The 20,061-nt window shown below is 37.9% G+C and overlaps 1 protein-coding gene across 1 annotated transcript in view; it reads left to right on the forward strand.

The window, feature by feature from the left end:
• The first annotated feature begins 6,144 nt into the window (after nt 1-6,144).
• The window catches only part of TM2D1 (TM2 domain containing 1), a 46,448-nt gene continuing 32,531 nt past the window's right edge, over nt 6,145-20,061 (forward strand). The window contains exons 1-2 of the mRNA XM_035018412.1: nt 6,145-6,328; nt 8,372-8,445. Coding sequence (XP_034874303.1) covers nt 6,171-6,328; nt 8,372-8,445 — 232 coding nt within the window. The 5' untranslated portion in view covers nt 6,145-6,170. The remainder of the gene's footprint in view (nt 6,329-8,371; nt 8,446-20,061) is intronic.

The raw sequence follows: 20,061 nt of genomic DNA on the forward strand, positions 1-20,061 counted from the left end.
ACCCTTCTAATTCTCATTAGTGAAATTGAGGTAACAGTGCTTACCTCATATGGTAGTTTCAAAGGTTAAATGAGGAAATGCATGTATTGCCTATACCTGGCACATAGAAAGTGTTCAATAAATGAAGCAGCCCATAGATGGGAATGAGCATGACAGATACTGGTGACAACCAGGGGATAGCCAAGAGTAGTAATAAAGTGAGACCAGGGCAGATGGAGGAGGACCAGAAAATATTTCAGGGAACTTTAGGTTATGAAATTTTATCTTTTATCTTTAAGAAATTAAAGAACCACTGAAAAACTTCTGAATAGAATGTGTCTATTAAAACATTTAATGACTGATGTTTATTCTTTTTTTTTAAAGATTTTATTTATTTATTTGACAAAGAGAGAGACAGCAAGAGAGGGAACACAAGCAGGGGGAGTGGGAGAGGGAGAAGCAGGCTCCCCACTGAGCAGGGAGAAGCAGGCTCCCCGCTGAGCAGGGAGCCCGATGTGGGGCTCGATCCCAGGACCCAGGATCATGACCCGAGCCTAAGGCAGACGTTTAACGACTGAGCCACCCAGGTGTCCCTGATGTTTATTCTTTTAAAAACTATTTTTTTTAGAACTTTTAGGGTCATAGCAAAACTGAAAGGAAGGTACAGAGATTTCCCTTGTACCTCTTACTCCCACACATGCACAGCCTCCTTCCATATCAACGTCCCCCACCAGAATGGTATGTGTTACAACTGATGAACCTACATTGACAAATCATAATCACCCAAAGTCCACTGCTTACATTAAGGCTCGCTCTTGGTGTTGAACCTTCTATGGGCTTAAACAAATGTATAGTGACATGTATCCACCATTACAGTATCACATAGAATATTTTCACTGCCTCAGAAACCCTCTTGGGCTCTGCCTATTCATCCCCCACCCCACCCCTAACTCCTGGCAGCCACTGATCTTTTTATTCTCTCTGTAGTTTTGCCTTTTCCAAAATGTCAGATAGTTGGAATCATATAGTGTATAGCATTTTTACATTGGCTTCTTTTACTTAGAGATATGCATTTAAGGGGTGCCTGGGTGGCATGGTTGGGCACCCAGATGGCACAAGCAGTTGGGTGCTGGACTCTCGGTTTCAGCTGGGGTTATGGTCTCAGGGTCCTGGGATCAATCTCTGTGTCGGGCTCCACTAGGTGCGGGGTCTGCTTGGGATTCTCCCCCTCTCCCTTAGCCTCTCCCCGCTGTGTTCACACTCTGTCTCTAAAAACAAATAAATAAATCTTTTTAAAAAAACTATTTTAGAAATATGCATTTAAGATTCCTCTACATTTTCTCATGGCTTTATAGCTCTTTTTTTTTTTAAGCACTGAATAATATGCCATTGTCTGGATGTACCACAGTTTATATATTCACCTACTGAAGGACATCTTAATTTCTTCCAAGTTTTGGCAATGATGACTAAAGCTGCTATAAACATCTATGTGCAGGTTTTTGCATGGACGTAAGTTTTCAACTCCTTTGGCTAAATGCTTTGTAACTGAATAAAGATTTTTTTTTAAAGATTTTTATTTATTTATTTGACAGAGAGAGGCACAGCGAGAGAGGGAACACAAGCAGGGGGAGTGGGAGAGGGAGAAGCAGGCTTCCCACTGAGCAGGGAGCCCGATGTGGGACTCGAACCCAGGACCCTGGGATCATGACCTGAGCCGAAGGCAGACGCTTAACAACTGAGCCACCCAGGCGCCCCAGAATAAAGATTTAAAATAGAGTAAGGAGGCCTGAAGAGGAAGGGCTCATGCCCTACCAACTTGAGGTCAATTGCAGACCCTCAAAAGAAGCCTACTTTACTACCCCAGCAAGAGGAAGGAAGATTTTCTCCTTGCCCAGCAATAGCCCAGCCAATGAGAAACTGCCACAAGTCAGCTGATGAGAAACCATCACCACCCTGAACTCTCACTTGCCTCAAATGGACCCTTGTTCAAAGCAGCCCCTCCCAGCTTCCTCCTTTTTCTCTATAAAGTAATATTCATCTTTTTTGTTCTCCTGATTTGTCGATGGTTGTCATAGCTTGCATGTCTCAATTTGCAATTCCTCTATTTCTGAAAAAAACCATTTTGCTAGTAAAATAACTGACCATTTTATTTTCAAGGTCAACAATGCCAAGGAGCTTAAGTGGGATTTTGAATAAGATTTTGAATATGATATAACAGGTTTTTCTTTTTTTGATGAAAGATTAATCAGAAGCAGTATAAAAAAAAATGGATTGGCAAACTTAGAGAGAGGGCTTAGAATCAAAAAGGAGGAAGAAGCCACGATGGCAATGTAAATGGGAAATGATAAATACCTGAAATAGGGTAAGAATATAGGATTGAAAAATGAACACAAAAATATCAGTTCCTTACTGATTAGATAAAGGGATTACTGAAGAATAAGGAGAAAACTAAAGTGTAAAGATGATTCTAAATTTTGAACCTGATAGAAGGGGATATTGGTGGTGACAATGAGAAAAGTCAACTTATTCTGTGTTGTTTTTTTGAGAAGCAGACTCTGGGAGTCAGTTTTAGGTCCTACGCATAGAGTAGGCTTTATTGAGTGATGTCAAAGTTAATTAGATAGTAGGCAGTTAGACTGGTGTACCAAAGAGAGGACACAATTGGAAGTACTTGAGAGACAACAGCATGGATGTAGTAGGATTCCAGATATGCTAAATATCTACCAGGGACCCTGCCTGGCTCAGGGCATGCTACTCTTGATCTGGGGGTTGTGAGTTCAAGCCCCACATTGGGTGTAGAGATTACTAAAAATAAATAAATAAACCTTAAAATAAAAATCTACTAGAGCTTTGATATTATGAATTTATCACAAGAGGAAAAAATTGCCCATCACAGTCAAATGAAAAAGAAAATTTTTTGGAGGGTAACAATCTTTTACCTCTTAATGTTTCTGTCCTAACCATGGAAATGGGAGTCAGGTTGGTTTCTTTTCTTCTTCTTCTTCTTCCCCCCCCCCAAAGATTTTATTTATTTATTTTTTTAAGTAATCTCTACACCCAATGTGAGGCTCAAACTCACACCCCCAAGATCAAGCATTGTACACTCTACCCACTGAGCCAGCTAGGCACCCCCAGGTTGGTTTCCTCAGGAAGTTTTGTGATAGGTGAAACTATCTGTTAATGTAATAAGGTCTATACTAAAATCTCAGCAATGGAAAGAGCCAATGTGCAGAGCCCTTAAATCCCAGAGGAACTTTTTTCAGTCTTCACTGGTAATCTTTCCTAATGCTTCTTTTTTTTTTTTTTTTAAGATTTTATTTATTTATTTGAGAGAGAGAGAATGAGAGAGAGAGAGAGCGCATGAGAGGGGGAGGATCAGAGGGAGAAGCAGACTCCCTGCCGAGCAGGGAGCCTGATGCGGGACTCGATCCAGGGACTCGATCCAGGGACTCGATCCAGGGACTCCAGGATCATGACCTGAGCCGAAGGCAGTCTCTTAACCAACTGAGCCACCCAGGCGCCCCCTAATGCTTCTATACAGCAATTTCCATATTGGACTGCACTATTCATGTCTTTTGCTTCCTACAGAATATATAATTTTTATGTGACAAAGAAATTTGGCATTGAAAACATACCTAGGATTGAGATTTAAGAACTTACTAAAATGAGAAGATGTAGTAATCATGTGATCAGAGACTATGTGTGCAAAGAAATAAAGTAATGTATTTTACAAACCATAAGAAAATAGATTAAGGGGCAGTAAGAAGAGAAAGTGATTTTTTTTCGGTGAGGGGTTATTTATTTGTATTTTTGGTGGAGAATGTGGGCAGTGACCTGAGAAAGTGAATTTTTAAGTGTACCATTGGTTCAAGAGTTAAAAATTCTGTATTGTTTCTTTACTTTTGTGGGAGACTCTTTTGTTCTTTTCAGTTTATACATTGTAGGAGAGAATGAAGATAATCATTAGAACCATAAAAATGGATTTTGTAATGGGATTAATCAGCAAAGCATAAGCATTTTCAGATAGTTAATTGTTCAAATCTATATGAAAAATGACACAAAGATCAGCAATATTCCTGCAGTCATCAGGAAAATACCTAATTTTGTTGTAATTTCAATAAACTCGGACTAGAAAGTCTTCCTTTCACATCCTGGTTATCTTTAGATTGTATTTTGAAAATCAAAGCAGAACATTTTGAAAGTGTATTAAAATGGTAGTCAAAATGCAAAGTCAGTGTCTTTTATTACCAGATAATAAGGTAGCAGATATTCTGAAACGTATCCCTGGATTTTAGTTAATCCTTGACCCCAACCCCTTTGCTAAATTTCATCTCAGGATGAAGCTGAGAGATGGTAGTTGAGTTGTACGTTATATATATTATCGGTATTATTTTAACTTAATAGTTTTCTAGGCTGTATGTTTTTAGATGGTCATGTATCCTATGAAGATACAACTCTGTTCCTCCAGTTTGGCCTGGATTTTTAATTATTCTTATGACTAGTGACAGAGTCACAACATTTTTAATTATTCTTATCTAGTGACAAAACATTGTGTACCAAGTACTGTTTTGGGGGGAATATCTTAATCCAAACCCTTGTCCTACTACAGTAACTAGTACAAGCTTCTATTTTAACAACTGTCAAATAGTACTTTAAGTGTTTAGCTTTTCCCCTAGTAAACATAACGTGTTTAATTACTAGGTTCTTGTCTCTTCCTTTTTTGAGTCTGTAGGGTCTTGCCTGATGTTGGGCACATAGTAAATACTTGATAAATATTTCTATGGAGGGGAAGAGAGAGAAAAGAAAAGAATAAAGGGAGGAAAGAGAAAAAAGAGAGAAGTCAACTTAAAACAGAAAGTTTAAAAATTGAACTAGTAAATTTCAAATTTCCTATCACTTAAATCTTTAATTAAGCATAAATATTTTAATTTAAAAATACCATAGTTGGGGTGCTTGTGACTCTTGATCTCCAGCTTGTAGGTTCAAACCCCAACTTGGGTGTAGAGATTACTTTAAATAAAATCTTCAAAATAAAAATAAAAATAAAAATAAAAATAGCATAGTAATGCCGAAAAAGTGGTTTAAGAAAAATTTTAACTGTAGTTTCAATACTAAAATATTACTGCAAATAATTTCATGTTCTCCTATTCCAAAATGATACTTCCAATAATACATTATCCGATGCTTCTTAAAGTGTGGTTCTGGACTAGCAATCTCAGCATCACTTGGAAACTCGTTACATATGCAAATTACCCTGCCCCACCCTAAATTTTCATAATCATAAACTGAGGGTGGGTCCCATTCTTGGTGTTATAACAAAGCTTCCAGGTAACTGATACGCCCTAAAATTTGAGAACCACTGCATGATGCAATTCTTCAAAATTAGTGCTACTATGAATGAGAAGACACCAAATTCAAATATTTTTACGTTAAAAAAAAAAAAAGAAAAGATGGCTTAAACTTTCACTAAAGAAAGTAAACGTGTTGCCCAGGATAAAAGATAGCCCCACTACAGAATTTTTAGAATATACAGAAATTTAGAAAGAAGAGATGGAGGAAAAAACCTCCAACTTTTCACTTAGTGTAGTCGTAAATTCTTTAATATCCTTTTCTTACAGGCCCTCTCGCTGGCATAAATGTCCACTACTAAAAATAGGTGTAATGCCTATTTTTGTGATGGAGTCCTTAAGTTCTGTTTAAGAGCCTTCCATAAGTTCTTCTCTAAGCGAACAGATAGGTCATTATATCATAAAAGTAAGAGCACAGATTCTGAAATCGGGCAAATATCAATTTGATCCCAACTCAGTAACTAAGGTCGACATCTTTTTTAGCGTCGTTGAGCCGGGCTCATTATCTGTAAACCCAAATCCTACCAGGCTTAACCAAATAATGTTTGTAAAGCGCTTAACAATCTCCGGGATGCCGCTGGCACATTTGTAGGTGGAAAAGTCACAGCAGGGTTAGCTCGGGAAGCAGTGGATGCAGGGCCGCTGATTCTCAAAGCCAGCCTTCTTGCGGATCTCAAAGACAAATCACAGCTCTCCCAGGTAAATCCGCGGCCCTGCAGGGGAGAAAACCAGCCTCCAACCGAGGCACGGTCCCTTTAAGAGCCTCGCTCCCTCCGCCCTTCTCCCGTCCCCGCCTAGGCAAAGGCGGAACCGGAAGTAGTGGGGGACGCGTCGGTCCCCAGCATGGCGGCCACCTGGCCGGCTGCTCCGGAGGCCGTGGCCGCCCAGCTCCTCGGTGTCCTGTGGTTCGTGTCAGTCACCACGGGACCTTGGGGAGCTGCTGCCATCGCCGCCGCTGGCGGCGAGGAGACGCTTAAGTGCGAGGACCTCAAATTGGGACAATATCCTCTGTGAGGACCCCCCCCCTCCGCCTTGGGGGTGAGGTAGATTAGGGGTCGCGAGTGAGTCGCGGCCCTCAACAGGGGCCAGGGTTGTCTTTAAGGGATTGGTGACTTGTGGCTTCTAATGACCGACGGACTTTGGGATGTGAAAAAAGATGTGGGGGTGGGAAGGACAGCGGTCACCCTGTGTGCTTTCCTTGGGATTTTACTTATTGTTAGCGCTTCCTCTTCTGATCCACCTATTATTATTATTAATTAATTACTGGTGGGCTTATTTGTTCAACAAACACCTAGATCCTGAAGTATGCCAGGCCCTGTTCTAGGCACTAGTAATAAAAAGATTGATTGTTAGCGCTTCCTCTTCTGATCCACCAGTTTTTATTATTAATTAATTAATTAGCGGTGGGCTTATTTGTTCAACAAACACCTAGATCCTGAAGTATGCCAAGCCCTGTTCTAGGCACTAGTAATAAAAAGATTAATAGGCTCCACCCTAGAAGTTAGCTGACTTGGGGGCAGAGACAAATAAGTAGTTAATAACGATATATTCCTTGTATATTGCCCAGTTATCATTAACTCTTTGCTTATTGCCTTACATTATCCTCAAACTCCGTGAGATGCCAGACTGTCAGGGGGCAAACTCCTGCTCCGTGTTGTAACTGTGGGCCAGTTATTTGAACTCTGTTTTCTCTTGAGTAAAAATGTAGATAACAGTGGTACCAACTTAAAGGTTTGTTGTGAGAAAGTAGTGCACGTGAATCACATAGAACAATGCCTGGCACATAGTAAGGACTATCTGTAATTTATTTACAGATGTGGAAACAGGCTGAAGGGGTTAAGTGGATCTGTTCATTGTAATAGCTCTGATGATCCATATGAAATGGGAGTTACAAAGTAAAATAGCTACTTTTGTACAAAATTAGATCATTTAATAGAAGTTGTAGAGCAGAAAAATTAATAACAGAAGCCAGAGATATAAGAAAGACTTGAGACAAAATTTTAAAATTAAGAAAATTCTATCATATAGTATTTTTATGTAAGTCGGAGAGAGACAGCCATTATTAGATGCTTACACAATAGCTCTAATTTACTGAATACTGTTATGCTTGAAGTTTGAGAATCACAGACCTAGTAAGTTGAGTCTTTTTTGGCAAAAATGTCAGCGATTCTAAGAAATAATTGGATGGTATTAAGAGTTGTACGATTTGAACTTTAGAGAGGTGTGGCTGAGCATTTGGTGATGGAAACTGGAAAATGTCTGTTACTCCTGGCATGAAGATGAAGTTTCCAGTAGTGCTTAAAAAACCTTAAAGAGGTGTCAGGTTCTCTGTTTCCAGAGACGTGAAAACCTTATTTATCCCATTTTAGTGACAGCGCGTGTTTTGAAATTAGAGGACAGTTATTATACCTGTTTTCAAAACTTAAGATCCTGTTGGGGAGACCATGTAGACTCACTTAAAAGAACTATCTTCTCTGCAGTCTAATGGAAAGCGCTCTAGGCTTGGAATCAGGAAACCTGATTTTACTCTCTGTCACTTGTTACATGACTTTGGATAGGTCTCTCAAACTTTGAGCCTCAGTTTGTGCTTCTGTAATATGGGAATAATAGTATCTACTTCACAGGGTTATTTGTGCTACGTGAAGTTATGTATGTGACAATACTATGGGGCCCCATAAATTAGTTCAGTCAAATCTCTGGAAACTGATTTTTTCCAACGTGAAGCTCTCTTACAATAATTTGGTAAAGATTTTAATTTCCAATTTTCCTTTATGCTTTGTGCTGACTGATGTTCTTTAAGGATGGCATCCTTTGCTAGAGCTTTTAATATGTATTAAGTTAATATACTTTTCCTGTAATAAATTAATGTTCAAGTAGTGTTTAGTGACGCTAAAGGTATATTTGTGGTTGTGCTTGTTGCTTTGGTCCAACAGCTTTTTTTTTAACGTGTGAATGTGAACATGAGTATATAATACAAGATATTAAAGATAAGATGATAATGTTTTGTGTTGGGATGTGGTTCATATTTCCTTAACTTTTCTCACATATATTTGTAAAGATCCAAAAATAAATGATGCTACACAAGAACCAGTTAACTGTACAAACTACACAGCTCATGGTAAGACTTCCAGAAACATGTTTTTAAAAACAATTTTTGAAACAGTACTTCATAAATCAGTGTATGATCACTAAAACTAATAAATGTGTGCTTTTTCTTGAGTTAAAACATTATTCAGTCTCTAGAACAACTTAAATTGGAGAACTGGCTAAGGGTTGTTAATTTAAGAAGAATATTAATAGTTTTGTGAACTGGAGAGTTTTATATATTCATTCATTTTTTTTAAAACCTTTGAAATCAGTTTATGTAGCTTATGTAGAGATGCTTCTTAACTTAGATTTTTAATTACTTGAAAAGAACTTAAAATGGGACTGTTAGCCCCGTTAGGTCCAATGAGAAGTTGTATCACCCATATTATACAGTTGTAAGATAAACTTAGGTACATCCTAAGTATGAAAACAGTACAGTTAGGATTTTAAATACGCATCAATATTTTCTTTCTTTTTTTTTTAAAGTATTATAGAGATGTTTTGATAATAGATACCACCCTCAGCCTAATGATCTTGAGGAGCTTCTGAATTCTAAAATATGTGGAATGCCAGATAAAAACTAATGAATTGTTCTGATTGGTCTTCTATAGGGGTATGTGTTGGAAGGGAGGCAGACAGAGTATATTGGAACTAGTTAGCCTTCTTATTTGGCATGGTACTAATGATGGCAGTTACATGGTATTATTTTGAGAAAAGAGCACCTATTGAATATATACTGATTTATGTATTAGGCAGGAAATAAGACAGTAATTGATGTTTTCTTTTTAAATAAAGTCTCTCAAACAGATTCATTATGTAAATGAGATTAAAAGAATTATTTTTCTTTCCTTTTTTTTTTTTTTTTTAAGATTTTATTTATTTGAGACAGAGAGAATGAGAGAGAGAGCACATGAGAGGGAGGAGGGTCAGAGGGAGAATCGGCAGGGAGCCCGATGCGGGACTCGATCCAGGGACTCCAGGATCATGACCTGAGCCGAAGGCAGTCGCTCAACGAACTGAGCCACCCAGGCGCCCCCCTTTTTTTTTTTTAAGATTTTATTTATTTATTTGACACAGAGAGAGAGAGAACAGGCAGGGGGAGTGGCAGGGAGAGGGAGAAGCAGGCTCCCTGCTGAGGAGGGGGGAGCCCAATGCGGGACTCTATCCCAGGACCCAGGGATCATGACCTGAGCCGAAGGCAGTCGCTTAACCAACTGAGCCACCCAGGCACCCAGGAATTGTTTTTCTTTCTTTCTTTTTTTTTTTTTTTAAAGATTTTATCTATTTATTTTAGAGACAGAGCACAAGAGGGGGGAGTGGGAGAGGGAGAAGCAGACTCCCTGCTGAGCAGGGAGCCCGATGCGGGACTCGATCCTGGGACTCCAGGATCATGACCCGAGCCGAAGGCAGTTGCTTAACCAACTGAGCCACCCAGGCACCCCAGGAATTGTTTTTCTTATAGCAAAACAGTTCCATGTTTTTCAGCATATTCAAATAATTGACCTCTTGATTATGAATTCATATATATTTTAAAAAGCAGATCTTCTTTTATCTTTTTATATCTTTATATTTTGGCACACTACTAGCCCAGTTACAGTCAACAAAGATACTTGAAAATAAGTTGTGTTAAACTTTTATAATTGGCATTTAGCTACTATTCTGAAGTAGTGAAGTTTTACCATATAAACAGTAATAGGTTTTACATATATGTGTATATATGATTTGTATAGTAAATATTGCTTAATATGTATACATATATTTAATTTAGATGTGTTAAAGGAACTTTTTTTTTAGTTAATTTATAAGTATACTCTGATTTGTCTGTTTTACATTTCAGTCTTTTATATTGTGCTTTCGGAACACAGAATAGAGTTAACATATAAAGCAAAGACTCAGCTTTCAGATACTCAACCATTTATATGAAAGATATTAGAAATCTGTGAGTACTGTTTGACTCAGGTATCTAACTAAATTAGGAAGCAGGCAGCCACCTATCTCAAAAAAGCATTTTCTAGCCTGTAGGGTTCTTTGCAGGTATGAGGATTTTGAAGGAAATTATGCAACTAAAAAGAATAGTTTCTGCCCAAAAGAGCTTTGCCCTTCATTTCGGAGTCTCTTTTGTAAAATAAGGTTGAATCCACTTGTGCAATTATTCATAAGTAAGTTTATAAACTTAAAAAGTCAAATGATCAGACTAGTAGGAAATAAAAGGACTTGGAGCTATTATGGTACTATCATGGCTTATCAGGTAAGTACTCATAGTTGATGTAAGTCAAAGAGCAATAACAATAAAAGGAAGGTTTTCTATAAAAGGGAATGATAGGATTATTCATTTGGAGAGAAGAAACCAAGTACCGTATTGAATGTGGGAACATATATAAAATGTGGATTAATAAATAAATGACTTTAAATCATTGTCATGATTTTAAGAAGAAAATAAAGTTTCTGAGACAAAGATGAGTCACAGGGTGGCTGCATATGGATGTATAATTTGTACATGACACCGGTATCTAGCTGAGAGCTGGGATCGATTCTGCTGTCCCAGCCCAGTGCTCATGAGGCTGTGTCTGTCCATGGGAAGTTTTTCTTTTAATTGCCTTTTTAAAACATACAAGGGCTAGTGGAGTAGTCATGGTGAATCACTTCTAAGTTCTGATCAGAGAGGACATCTAAATGACCCTTGAAACATGTTTTTGGGTCCTAACATGGAAACTGATTAACAGGAGAAAAATATTAAGAGTTGTGAAAAGTGTGAGTTAAATGATCTTTCTCAGCCTCCAGCCAAGATTGTTCTTCCTCTGTTTTTTCACTGTGTACACGAAGGACTATTACAGAATCCTCAAACTAAGTTTAATTTTCTTTAACAATGTTTTTTGGGTAGGGATAAGAACAATGTTTTACAAGAGGGTAATTTCAAGATAAAAGAATTGGGTACAAAGGCAAAGTAATTCAACTGTAACATTAAATTAATGTGAGCTTAAAATGGTTCCCAATTAGAGATACAGGCTTCCAGTTATGGAATGAATTAAGTCACAGGTATGTCAGGTACGGCATAGAGAAGTCACTGGTATTGTAATAGCATTGTCCGGAACAGATGGTTGGTACACTTGTGAGCATAGCATAATGTATAGACTTGTCTAATCACTATGTCCTATGCCTGAAATTATTGTAACATTGTGTGTCAACTGTATACTTCAATTTAAAAAATAAAAAATAAAAAAAACCCCTAAGGACAACCCATCACAAAAAGTCAGTGAGACCTTTCCAAATAAGGCAAATTCTTAAGGTATAACCAATCAAATAACTTCCTTGCTTTGCTTCTACTTCTCTATAGAAGTCTTCTAGCTCCTGCAGGTGGGCAGAGCACTCTAACCACTTCCAGTTTGGCATAGCCCGATTCAAATTGATTTTTGCTCAAATAAACTCTTAAAATTAAAAAGAAAAATAGTTTCCATTTAACCCAGTGCCAACTAACAAGCATATTTATTTATTGAGAAATCATTTGTAATAAATAATTTGATAATTAAATTGATTAAAATAAATGGATCAAGATAATTACTTTAATGAAAATTTATATTATAGGATATTTATTGGTAAGTTATTTACTGTATTTATTGAGAAAAATTACATGACAGGCTTCTACTAGGTGGTATAGATGATAGATGAAAGAAGACACAATCTCTGCCCTCAAAGAGTGTTCTGTCTAGATTGTACAGACATACATAGGCAAGTGTTTTCAATTTTCCAATCAGTGAAATACAAAAGTATTTAGACTCCATCTCTAGAAAATTTTGCTCTGGTCCTTTGGCAGGTCTTTTTTATTTTGTTAAGTTTTTATTGAAATATATTTATAGGAAAGTACACATAAGTGTAACTCAAATGATTTTTCTCAAGCTAAACACATTTGTGAATGCTTCCAAATCAAGAAATAACATTATTAACATACTAAAAGCCCACTCATGCTCTCTTATACTCACTATTCTGCCCTAGTGGATAACCATTACCCTAACTTCTAACAATATAAATTAGTTATGCAAAGAGTGTGTTATTTTTAGACTTTTTATTTGGAGATAATGTCTTTTTTCTTTTTAAAATATTTTTATTTTTAAAATATCTTATTTTTTTTTAAGATTTTATTTATTTATTTGAGAGAGAAAGAATGAGACAGAGAGAGAGCATGAGAGCGGGGAGGGGTAGAGGGAGAAGCAGGCTCCCCGCCTAGCAGGGAGCCCTATGCGGGACTCAATCCCAGAACTCCAGGATCATGACCTGAGCCGAAGGCAGACGCCCAACAGACTGAGCCACCCAGGCGCCCCTATTTTTATTTATTTTTAAAGAGAGTGTGAACACATGCACATGCCCGGGGTGAGGGGGTACAGAGGGAGAGAGAGAATCTCCAGCAGACTCCACTCCCAGCGTGCAGCCTGACACTGGGGCTTGATCTCAGGACCCTGAGATCATAACCTGAGCTGAAATGAAGAGTCAGACGCTTAACTGACTGAGCCACCCAGGCGCCCTTACTTGGAGATAATTTCAAGCTTACAGAAAAGGTGCGAGAATAAGAGTAGTACAAAGAGGGATGCTTGGGTGGCTCAGTTGATAAAGGGTCTGCCTTCGGCTCAGGTCATGATCCCAGGGTCCTGGGATTGAGCCCCGTATCAGGCTCCTTGCTCTACAGGGAGCCTGCTTCTCCCTCTCCCTCTGCCTATCGCTCCCCCTGATTGTGCTCTGTCTCTCTTTGTTTCTTTCTCTCTCTTTCTGACAAGTAAATAAATAAAATCTTTAAAAAAAAAAAAAAAGAGTAGTACAAAGAACACCCATACATCTTTTGCCCAGATTCGCCAGTTGTAAACACATTATTCTTCTTGCTTTATCATTGTGTGCTCATGAATTCTCTCTCTCTCTGTTTGTATGTATTTTGCTCCTATGTGTGTTTTTCCTAAGAATAGAGATATTCTAGTTGCTGTAAACTTTAGTAAATTTAATATATGTACTTTACCATCCATACTCTAATTTTATCAAATGACCCTAAGTAATGCTTTTATAACATTTTTTTGCAGTACAGGATCCTAAGATCAGGTTTTGACCCTTAAATCTGACAGATCAAGACTATAGTCCAGAGCCATGATGTTAACTGGAGTAGGATCCCAAATCACTTACTCCCTAGGTCAGTCCTTTTGATCATTATGAAACGTCATTGTTTATTTCTGATAGCTTTTTTCCATTTAAAAAATAATGCTACTTTTTATAATCGAGAAATACTGTGTACTTGTACTGGTTTAAACTGATGCCATCTAAATCATAGACATTGGCCAGAGCAAAACTTTTTTTACAGGAAATCTGAGAATTGAGTAGTTTTCAGGTTGTAGCATGTTGCTTAATTTTGTCTACTAGTTAACATTTATTGGTAACTGGCTTTCTTAGTCTTAATCATATTGATTTGTTATTTTTGCTTGTTCCTGAAATCAGTGTAAGCATGGAATTATGGTATAATGGAAAGAGTATTGATTAAGAAATAATGAGTGTTAACCTAGGATTTCCAGAGTCTTACTTATAAGGCTTTTGTCAAGTCATTTAATTTCTTAGAATCTAGTTTTCATGTTTGTGAAAGAAAAAAAAGCATATTACTAGTTTTGTCTACTTAATAGGGTTTTTTTAAAAATAAGGTCAATGAGACACCTGGCTGGCCCAGTCAGTAAGCATGCTGCTCTTAATCTCAGGATCATGAGTTCAAGCCCCACGTTGGGCATAGAGACTACTTGAAAAAAAAATAAGGGTCAAAAGAAATTACCATAAAGTATGTAAAAACAAACTCTAGGGTTGTGGGCTTCTTTTGATTAATTTTTTCTTTTTTTAAAGATTTTATTTATTTGACAAGAGAGACACAGTGAGAGAGGGAACACAAGCAGAGGGAGGGGGAGAGGGAGAAGCAGGCTTCCCGCCAAGCAGGGAGCCTGATGTGGGGCTCGATCCCAGGACCCTCGGATCATGACCTGAGCCGAAGGCAGATGCTTAACGACTGCGCCACCCAGGCGCCCCTCTTTTGATTAATTTCATTACACAAAATCTTCCCTTAGTGTTACAGCCACTCCCAATGTTATATTCATATCTCATGTCAGGTTCATTCTTCGTTTTCTCAATATTGAAGTTCTCTAATTTGCTGGAGTGGAGAACCTAATACTTGTTGAACATTTTCTGTAATCAAGTATCATGCTTTACACACCATATGCTTTTACTACATACCCAATACCATTACAAGAGTAATATCCACATTTCACAGATGACAAAAACAAGATTCAGTGAGGTTTTGTAACTTACTCAAAGGAACAAACTCGTTGACAGAGTTTGGACTAAACCCAGATTTGTCCAGTTCTGAAGTCCTGCTCTTTGGAGTTCACTGTCAATTCAAAGAAATCTGATTAAATCAGTATTAATGTTTCTCTTATTTTCTCGTGTAATCTCTGTATATATTTGGAGCAGCAGCTTATCCTTCCTCACTAAAGTATATAATTTTCATCCCTTGAAATAATTAACTCATACTTCTCTCAAACCTTAGAATCCTTGTAGCAGTGTGGTTTCGTCTTCATTCTGGTACCTCTTTCCACTGTTTGTAGCTTTCCTGAGGTTCTGAGCCTGGAGCATTGAGCATTTTTCTCTCATATGTCTCATGTCAACTATAAATCATTTCCTATAATAGAAATGATAAAATACCGTTGAAAACTATAATTGTCAAAATTTATTGTTTGAACAATTAATAGTATCTAATTGAAAATAGAAAGGTATGATTTCTTAGTATTTAATATTCTTATAAGGCCTTTTTTCAACTCACCTATCAATGTTTGATTTTTTAAAATGTTGTACAGGAAACTGTCATCTCAAAAAACAATTTTTATTAGGCAAGGTGTATTGGACAATAACCCCAACTGGAATCATAATTATAGCATTTTGCATTGCAAATATCTCTTTAAGATCTGATTTTAGATAGTCTGCAGGAAGATCTCACAAGATCTGGCTGTGAGACAAGAAAGTGACAGCTTCAAACTGAGCAAGTAAGTGCAAGGTAATACGTTTGAGGAAGATTATCTAAAATTTAGCAGTAGAGGGGTGCCTGGGTGGCTCAGTCGGTTAATCATCTGCCTTCGGCTCAGGTCATGATCTCAGGGTCCTGGGATCAAGCCCCACAAAGGGCTCCCTGCTCAGCGGGGAACCTGCTTCTCCTCCGTCTGCCTGCCACTCTGCCTGCTTGTGCTCGCTCTCTGTCTCTCTCAAATAAAATCTTTTTTTTTTAAAGATTTTATTTATTTATTTGAGAGAGAGCACATGAGAGGGCGGAGGGTCAGAGGGAGAAGCAGACTCCCCGCCGAGCAGGGAGCCCGATGCGGGACTCGATCCAGGGACTCCAGGATCATGACCTGAGCCGAAGGCAGTCGCTTAACCAACTGAGCCACCCAGGCGCCCAAGTAAATAAAATCTTAAAAAAAAAAAAAAAAAAAAATTAGCAATAGAATTCTGTTTAATGGCACAGTTTGCCAATCCAGAACTTACTATTTTGAGGATTTAAAAAAATTAAAGATCCATTTTGAGGAAAAACTTGTGTTTGTAGATTTCTTGCAGGTCACTTGTTTATGGAAGTGGAATGGGCCTCATCAAGGCAAAAAAGTAACTTTTTAAACCAGACATCTCTTTGATTTATATGCCTGATGCCTAAACTCTAGTACATGTACTCCTGGAAGTACACAGAGCTTTCCAAGAGGTAAACAGGTATCATTGTTGAAGTAGTTTCCTAAGGCTGTTATAAGAGTGTTATAATAGACATTGACGGTCTCAGTCCTAGAGGCTAGAAATCTGAAATCAAGGTGTTGGCAGGGCCATACTCCCTCTCAAACTCTGGGTGGAATATATCCTCCCTTCTTTTGACCTGCTGGTGGTGGCCAGCAATCCTTGGCATTCCCTAGCTTGTAACTGCATCAGTCTGATCTCTGCCTCTGTCCTCACATAGCATTCTCTCTGTATGTCTTCAAATCATCTTCTCCCTGTTATGTATGCATGTAATTTCCCCTATTCATAAGGACAAGTCTTATTGGATTAGGGCTAGTGACCTCATTTTAACTTGGTTAGCATCTGCAAAGACCTTACTTCCAAATATGGTCATACTCTGAGGTACTGAAGATTAGTACTTAAACATATCTTTTTTTTGGGGGGGGGATGGAATAAATCAGAATTGATTTCCAGATCCTCAGATACTATGTGTTTACTTTTCCTAAAATTGATGTAAATTTTCTGAATTTTATTTTTTTTAAAGATTTATTTATTTATTAGAGAGGGAGCTCTTGGGGTAGGGGGCAGAGGGAGGGGGAGTGAAGCAGACTCCCCACTGAGCACCAAGCCCTGTGCAGGGCTTGATCTTAATATCCTGAAATCATGACCTGAGGCGAAATCAAGAGTCCAATGCTTAATTGACTGAGCCAACTAGGTGCCCCCAAATTTCTGAATTTTCAAGAGGAGCTCTTTCTTATCCATTCTCTGTTGGATGATGATGGCTATTAATTGTTGTGGTGTTTAGATTTCATTGTAAAGCATGCTATAACGTTTAATGGCAATATTTATAATATGCTGGAAATTATATTTTTTCCAACCATTTAAGTCCATGATGAAAAACTTTAGATATCAACTTAAGTGTGTAAGGGAGTACAGAGTTGTAAAAAGTTACTTTAGGAAGGGTGCAAGTAAAATTTTTTGAAGACCACTGGTCTAGAGCAGGGTTTCTCAACCTTGGGATTATTGATGTTTTGGATTAGGTAATTCTTTGTTGTGAGGAGGCTGTTTTATACATTGTAGGATGGTTTTTATTTAAAGATTTTATTTATTTATTTGACAGAGAGATAGAGAGCGAGAGAGCAGGAACACAAGCAGAGGGAGTGGGAGAGGGAGAAGCAAGCTTCCTGCCGAACAGGGAGCCCGATGCGGGTCTCGATCCCAGGACCCAGGGATCATGACCTGAGCCTAAGGCAGATGCTTAATGACTGAGCCACCCAGGTGCCCCAAAGATTTTATTTATTTTTTGACAGAGACAGCAAGAAAGGGAACACAAGCAGGGGGAATGGGAGAGGGAGAAGCAGGCTTCCCACCCAGCAGGGAGCCCGATGCAGGGCTCGATGAGGGGTTCGATGAGGGGCTCGATGAGGAGCTCGATCCCAGGACCCTGGGATCATGACCTGAGCTGAAGGCAGGCGCTTAACGACTGAGCCACCCAGGCGCCCCTGCATTGTAGGATGTTTAGGAGCATCCCTGGCCTGTACCCCCTAGGTGGCAGTAGCAGCTCCTCAGAGGTGACAACCAAAAATGTCTCCAGATATTGCCAGATGTCCCCTGGGGAACAAAATTGCCCTTGGTCATTGAAATAGAGCATATTGATCTTCTTTCAGTCAATAACGTGGAATATAAGCATTTCAGACATTTGCTAATCTCAATTTTGAGTTATCTACTATATAGTGCTAGACATGACCTAAGATGGCAGATTTTCAAGAGATATCACCTAAGGGTCGTGGTAATAATTTATTCACAAAAGTCAGTACATTTTATCCCAGTATCAAGGCAGGTGTCCAAACAGGTACATATAAATTGTCTGTTAACTTTTGCCCCATCTCTGTAGATTATAAATCCTTGCTTATATTTGGAGTCAAGAAATGGCTGTGTGGGAAACCTCTATGTTTTGTAAACGTTCTTATTGAGGACTTTCTGTGTTTCCCTTGGGTCATGAACCAAACCAAGTTCCCGCAGTTGCTTAGAGGTGAATTGGAATGCTGTCTTTCAATTATACCACAAAAGCTCTGTAAAGCTTTCTGTCTTAACTATCAGGAAGCTCTGATCTAAATTTGTGGCTCAATTACAATGTCTTCTCTTACTTGTTTCCTAGGACAGTTGACCCTTGAACAATCAAAGGGTTAGGGCGCTGGCCCCTGTGCAATAGAAAGTCTGTGTATAACTTGCGATTCCTCCAAAACTTAACTTCTGATAGCCTACTGTTGGCCAGAAGCTTTATTGATAACAGTTGATTAATTCACATTTTGTATGTTATGTGTATTATATACTGTATTCTTACATAAAGTAAGCTAGAGGAAAGGATATTATTAAGAAAATTATAAGGAAAATATATTTACAGTACTGTGTTGTAGCCATTGAGGAAAATCCACATATAAGTATATGTATGCAGTTCAAACCAGTGTTGTTCAAGAGTCAACTGTATATTATTTCCTCACTCTTTGTCTTCCCTTCATTTTATTACTTTTTTGCTTGTTTAAATGGTTCTCATTTATACTGAATCTGTGTCTTTTAGTGTAAATACCTGGTTTTGGACATGTAAATACATTAAATAAATTAAGTTTATAGGTGACGTAGTTTGAACTTTCAATAACCCAACAAAAGTGTGTAAAGTAATTTTACGTTTTTTTCCGACATCGTTTTCTCAGTGTACTACTCTGGCCTATAAAAGGACAATGATTCGTTGGAAATCATAAGATAATTATAAAGTAGACAGAAAATGAATACCATTTTCCTTTCATGATAAAACTCTAGGCTTCTGTGGGTTTTTTTAGACTATTATACAAGGTTCTATTTTCATTTTCTCAAAAAAGAAAAAACAAACCACAATCCTATAATTATTGATCCTAAACATAGAGATAAGCAGTCTGAAATTAGCCTAAAAGCATTAGTACCTTTTAATCAGAAATGGTGGAGGAAAAGGCAATAACATTTATTGAATAGCTACTGTATGCTGTGCTTTGTACTAGGTACTTTATATCATATTTAATCCCCACAATGGTCCTATGAAGAGGTGATCTTAGTGCTATTTTTATCTACAAGGAATCTGAGGTTTTGAAAAAGGCAATGCACATAGCTCTTTACACAATAAGGCTAAAAGGCTTCAGGACAGCTCCTGCCTAGCACATAGTAAGCTCTGTATTACTTCCTCTTATTATGTCATCTGGAATAGGAGTAAAGATCAAAAACGCTAAATGCTAAAGTGGTATTCTACATCAATTTCTAGAGGGAATAGAGAAACAAATATATTTGGAATAAGTAATCTGGGTGGGGGACACCTAGCTGTCTCACTCAGTAGAGCATGTGACTCTTGATCTTGGGGTGGTGAATTCAAGCCCCACGTTAGGCATAGAGATTACTTAATAAACAAATAAAATGAACAAACAACTTTTAAAAAAGAAAATTATTTAGAGTAGATGAAAAGAATCTTAGTTTATAGTAACTGTCTTCTGCAAGAGTTAATAAAAACGGAAAATACTATCAGATCATGTTAAATTTAATGAATTACCCGATGAGTTACCAACAAAAATTTGAGAAGTATTCTTTACCCTAGAGATGAAGTAAAGGGCAGTAATACTGTGCAATTCTTCCCTTGTCATCTTTGTCGGAGGCAGAAGATTGAACTAGAAGGGTCATGCATTGAACCCAATGTGACAATTCTTATATTTTTGTGTTGAGACCACTATATCATATTATCCTTTGTTTAGATATTCCTATCTAAAGTCTCATGTTAGGTGTTATATTGGGAGGTGGTGTGTTATAATTTTGTATTTTCTTGTGCTTTTTGCTAGTCTTAAACATGATTACATACCTTTTCTGCAGAAAA

This window comes from Mirounga leonina, unplaced genomic scaffold (assembly GCF_011800145.1).
Source record: "Mirounga leonina isolate KUSES-001 unplaced genomic scaffold, KU_Mleo_1.0 Mir_173, whole genome shotgun sequence".
In the NCBI taxonomy this organism is placed as follows: Eukaryota; Metazoa; Chordata; class Mammalia; order Carnivora; family Phocidae; genus Mirounga; species Mirounga leonina.